The 4,890-nt window shown below is 40.2% G+C and overlaps 3 protein-coding genes across 3 annotated transcripts; 1 reads left to right on the top strand and 2 right to left on the bottom strand.

The window, feature by feature from the left end:
* Nucleotides 1-1,044: 1,044 nt before the first annotated feature.
* Nucleotides 1,045-2,155, bottom strand: LOC108622060 (histone H1-like). The gene has a single exon (XM_018019714.2). The coding sequence runs from the start codon at nucleotides 1,916-1,918 to the stop codon at nucleotides 1,232-1,234; it is 687 nt and encodes a 228-aa protein (XP_017875203.1). The 5' UTR covers nucleotides 1,919-2,155; the 3' UTR covers nucleotides 1,045-1,231.
* Nucleotides 2,156-2,828: 673 nt separating this feature from the next.
* Nucleotides 2,829-4,226, bottom strand: LOC108622054 (histone H4). The gene has a single exon (XM_018019709.2). The coding sequence runs from the start codon at nucleotides 4,118-4,120 to the stop codon at nucleotides 3,809-3,811; it is 312 nt and encodes a 103-aa protein (XP_017875198.1). The 5' UTR covers nucleotides 4,121-4,226; the 3' UTR covers nucleotides 2,829-3,808.
* A 64-nt stretch (nucleotides 4,227-4,290) lies between these two features.
* On the top strand, nucleotides 4,291-4,821 carry LOC108622053 (histone H3). The gene has a single exon (XM_018019708.2). The coding sequence runs from the start codon at nucleotides 4,384-4,386 to the stop codon at nucleotides 4,792-4,794; it is 411 nt and encodes a 136-aa protein (XP_017875197.1). The 5' UTR covers nucleotides 4,291-4,383; the 3' UTR covers nucleotides 4,795-4,821.
* Nucleotides 4,822-4,890: the final 69 nt, after the last annotated feature.

Genomic DNA, 4,890 nt, shown 5'->3' with positions numbered 1-4,890 from the left:
GTACTTGTACATATGTGTGCCTATTATTTCTTTGCAATTACATAGTCAATATTTTGTGTTTATACAATTCAGCGTTTCGATAGAGTAAATTCACATTTGTAAAGGATTCATATACATACGTATACGTGCTTACTAGCAGTATCACGTATCAACATATCGTATTCGTAAGCAGGCACACGAATTTTTGTTATTTACGTTTGTGAAATTTCTTGGCAGAAAAACGAGTTCTTTCATGAAATGCTACAGCAGATTTTCTCTATCTTAAACAAGATATTAGTTTATTTACATTTATTTTTATATCAAAAACAGTATTGTAGAAATTTTTACGATTGACATTTCTTTCATGAGTATCTCTGTGCGTATTTTATTTTTGTTGATATTTGTAAGAGATATGAACATGATTGGTAAGTATATATATATGTACATATTTAAATTACGCGTCACATACGCATTCAACGCCACGTAAACTGTTCATATCATTCATTCATCTTCTGAGAACTAAATAAAAGAATTCAGGAAAAGACAGGAAACTTGCCTATGCGAGATGAAACGTGTTTTTCCACGAAATGAAAAGTACTTTAAAATATACTAAACATGATTTTATGAGAACCTTCAAGAGATTTCGATTATATTATGTGAAGTCTCCACCAAATCATCAAGCTCATAAAATATTGTAAAACTTTTACGCAAACATTACCGTTTTGGAAGTTTACAGTAATACTACATACATATGTATGTATCCTGAATATAAGAAGTTCGAACAATTCTTTGGCAATCTTTGTTTAACTCTTAAGAGCATATACTAGATACCTGGTTGCATGACAAATAATTTCCTTATTTAGACCTTGCCGACCAATTTTTTCGATTTAGTTACTACAAGAAGTATTGAATATTTAGTCTGAAATCGTATCGAACTTGCTAGGAAATCATGATGTGCACATAATGTACAGGACGATAGTAAAATGCAGGATAGGTAAGAAATACAATACGGTTATTCGTATCTTGAGATCATGTGAATGAAACATGATTATATATCTGAAAATATTTCTATCTTTATATTAAATATATGTACGCATGTATACATCATGGCGAGAGTGATTATTGATTTTATTAAACGACTCGAGCGACATCGGTTGTTTTAAGTAAAAATTGAGCTTATCCTCCCGTAAAATAGAGTTTGTGGCCCTGAAAAGGGCCATTGGTAATTATCGCATTAATCGCTGAATGAAGATTATTTCTTCGCAGTTGCTTTTGCTGCCTTTGATGATTGGGCAGTCTTTGGTTTCGGCGCCCTCGTTTTTGCAGCTGGCGCCTTAGTTGCTTTCTTAGTCTTCGACAAATTTTTCGGTTGCATTGCCTTCTGCTTTGGCAATTCAGCTTTCTTAGCTGGAGCGGTTTTCACTTCCTTAATCGCAGCAGCTTTCTTGATTACAGGCGAAGTCTTTTTGGTTGGTGCTGGTTTCTTTGGAGCTACTGTTTTCTTCTGGCTAGCTTTCTTCTCTACAGGCTTCTTCTCAACTGCAGGTTGTGGTCTCTTAACTATGCGTTTGGGTTTGCTCTTCACCTCGGAACCCTTAGTTGTAGTGGAAAGTTTGAAAGAACCAGATGCGCCCTTTCCTTTAGTCTGAACAACTGCACCAGACGTGACAGCAGTTTTCAGGTATCTCTTGACAAATGGCGCCACCTTCTCGCCGTCGATCTTGTACGTCGTCGCGATGTACTTCTTAATAGCTTGCAGCGACGATCCTTTCCGATCTTTCAGCTCTTTTATGGCGGCATTAACCATCTCCGAAGTTGGCGGATGCGAAGAACGTTGCTGATTCTTCGACTTCGTCTTCAAAGCCTTCTTAGCGGGCGACGCGTTGGACGACGCGTTTTCAGCCATCGAAGTTGTTCCAGAGCTGGTCTTCTCTTCCATCCTTGGATGCTAGTTTGTACACGATTACGAACACTGTACAGACCAAATTTTCCTCAGTTGTCCTCAGATGACGCTTCGTAGCCTCGATGAAAACGAAAGAGAGAATATTATCAACAGCACCAAGTGAGTTCGTTATATAGTATTGACGAAACTCCCCACTTTGTATCTCCGAGCCAATAGCGGTACGCTTCGTTTACATGCATACGCACCAAGCCCCCTGGCGACCTGTTTCAGCACTACGACGATCAGACAGTCAATACCGAGCACACAACATTCGATGCTAGGCTGCCAGGCAGCACTGAGCTTAGGAAGGTTCCGTGGTCGAGCCTGTTTGAATAATGTTCCATTGTAAGTATCTTCATCAATCTATATTTCGTTGCTCAAGGCCGGGTACTCACTTGTGCAACATCGGTCGCGCACAGCCAAAACGCGTACTCACTAGGCCTGTGCGCGGTTCGAACGACCCTTGATTTACGACATTTTCCCTTCCCTTTTCCCTCACAAACAGGTAGGAAACGTACGAATATATAAACTGATGCGTCCTCGGAATATTCACTATTTCTGAAGAGTTCGAACAGTGAACATCGAGACAAGACGAAATTGAGAATTATGGAATTTACCAACAAAACTGTGATTCATCTCATCGAGGCATACCGCGATAAGCCACAATTGGGGCAACCAACGCATGCCGATTATCATCTCAAAGTAAAAAAATTTGACGCTTGATGCAAAATTACAGAGGATTTCGGCTGTAGTATAGACGGAGTTTTTCACACTACCTGCTACCTCGGAGATAAGTACGGGGGATCGGTAGCCGAAACTGCCTGTTTACGCTCCCGGAAACATTGTCAAAGATCTAATACGTCTAATATGTCATTGTCTAATACGATAAAACTCATGAATTTTCCAATTGAGTTTATCAGATATATATTTTATGTTTGAGGACTGAGAACTTTCGATTCATTGTTGGCTGAATTTTTATGACTGGCCTTTTTCGGCACTGAAATGTCTCCAACCGATGAACACTTTCAATATCACTAGTATCCAATGTTTAACAACAATTGTCACACTCGTGCTCTAAGAAATTTGTTATTTTATCTTGGATATGAAGGAGGTATGAGCTTGAAAATATTGAAAAACAAAAGAATCAGCTCGAGAATGCGAGCATATTATGTACTTTTCTTCTATACTCCATGCTGCAATGTTGTATGCATAGTAAATTATACATATACATCATACAATACATACAAACGTTACCATAATTTAATACATGTACAGGCATTGCGCGTGGTTATCTCATTCCGATAGTTGTGCACTATCATCGCAGAATATTTTCAAATAACGAACTGGGAGACATTCCGAAGTACGTTTGGTTGAATGCACATCGACTGCGCACGAATGCGCAAGATATGCACGGTCAATACGCATTAGTCAGGCAAATTAAAAGGGAAAGAGAAGCTAAAGAAAGGGAAGGATATACGCGATTATCTAGAGTCTAGAATGCCATGATTTACAATGTAATTTTTTGGAATTGGGAGTTCAGTGTACAAAACCCTCATAATTATCTCATAAGTGATCAGTATCGAACATGGAGCATTTCAGCACCAGGCGGAAGGAGAAAAGATCAGTTTTCACTATTCAAGAGTTAAACAATATTTTTCTCCGATTTAATATTTAAGAACCAGAAAGAATAAACTCACAAATAATAAATATGTCTCGAAGTTATTATGGACAGCTTCCACGTAATCTTATATCGACCCGCGAAACCCTGAGCTACAAGTAATCACATGTACATGTTACTTGATAGTCATTCCAACGATATAAAAATCTTGTTGGCCCTGAAAAGGGCCGTTTGTATAAAGCTAAACAATGAAATGCGATACACAGCGTTTAACCACCAAAACCATAGAGGGTTCTGCCCTGGCGTTTCAGAGCGTAGACGACGTCCATTGCTGTTACGGTCTTTCTCTTAGCGTGTTCGGTGTACGTGACGGCGTCACGAATGACGTTCTCAAGGAACACTTTCAAAACACCTCTCGTTTCTTCGTAGATCAATCCAGATATACGCTTGACACCACCGCGACGAGCAAGACGACGGATAGCTGGTTTAGTTATTCCCTGGATGTTATCACGAAGGACTTTTCTATGACGCTTCGCTCCTCCTTTTCCCAATCCCTTTCCTCCCTTTCCACGACCAGTCATGATGAAACTCGATCAATACAATGACGAACTGTATCACAAGAATCGGAACAACCGAATGTGCCCTCCACTCGAAGTCGCGGACTATTTATGCCAGCGCAAGTGTCGTCGCCCCTCCATTGCGCCGTCATCCAATCAGATGCTTCCGAACTATACGACGATAGCTTAAAACTGGGGTATTCATAGTTAGGACCGTCATTTCTTATTTCACGATCGGAGTGTTCAGAGTTTAATTTTTCACTTGTACTTTATTACGTAAATCGGTAATGGCTCGTACAAAGCAAACTGCTCGTAAATCGACTGGTGGGAAAGCTCCACGTAAGCAGCTGGCTACAAAGGCTGCTCGTAAAAGTGCCCCTGCTACCGGAGGAGTAAAGAAACCTCATCGCTACAGGCCTGGAACTGTAGCTCTTCGAGAAATTCGACGCTATCAGAAAAGTACCGAATTACTGATCCGAAAACTTCCGTTTCAACGTCTGGTTCGTGAAATCGCTCAAGATTTCAAAACCGATCTGCGATTCCAGAGCTCTGCCGTCATGGCTCTACAAGAAGCCAGCGAAGCATATTTGGTTGGGCTTTTCGAAGACACCAATTTATGCGCTATCCATGCCAAGCGTGTTACTATCATGCCTAAAGATATCCAACTAGCACGTCGTATTCGAGGAGAAAGAGCTTAAGCTTATAACCCAACTGAATTTTTACAACCGGCCCTTTTCGGGGCCAAACTTCTTTCTACGGATGAACACTTTCATATCACTAATACGGAATAAAGC

This window comes from Ceratina calcarata, unplaced genomic scaffold (assembly GCF_001652005.2).
Source record: "Ceratina calcarata isolate Rehan_Ccalc_2016 unplaced genomic scaffold, ASM165200v1 scaffold203, whole genome shotgun sequence".
NCBI classification, from domain to species: domain Eukaryota; kingdom Metazoa; phylum Arthropoda; class Insecta; order Hymenoptera; family Apidae; genus Ceratina; species Ceratina calcarata.
The sequence above is the reverse complement of the archived record's forward strand: the minus strand, read 5'-3'. Positions and strand labels throughout refer to the sequence as shown.

Excerpts from the sequence above, each read along its gene's own strand:
- LOC108622060 (XM_018019714.2), bottom strand. The coding sequence starts at position 1,918 with ATGGAAGAGAAGACCAGCTCTGGAACAACTTCGATGGCTGAAAACGCG.
- LOC108622054 (XM_018019709.2), bottom strand. The coding sequence starts at position 4,120 with ATGACTGGTCGTGGAAAGGGAGGAAAGGGATTGGGAAAAGGAGGAGCG.
- LOC108622053 (XM_018019708.2), top strand. The coding sequence starts at position 4,384 with ATGGCTCGTACAAAGCAAACTGCTCGTAAATCGACTGGTGGGAAAGCT.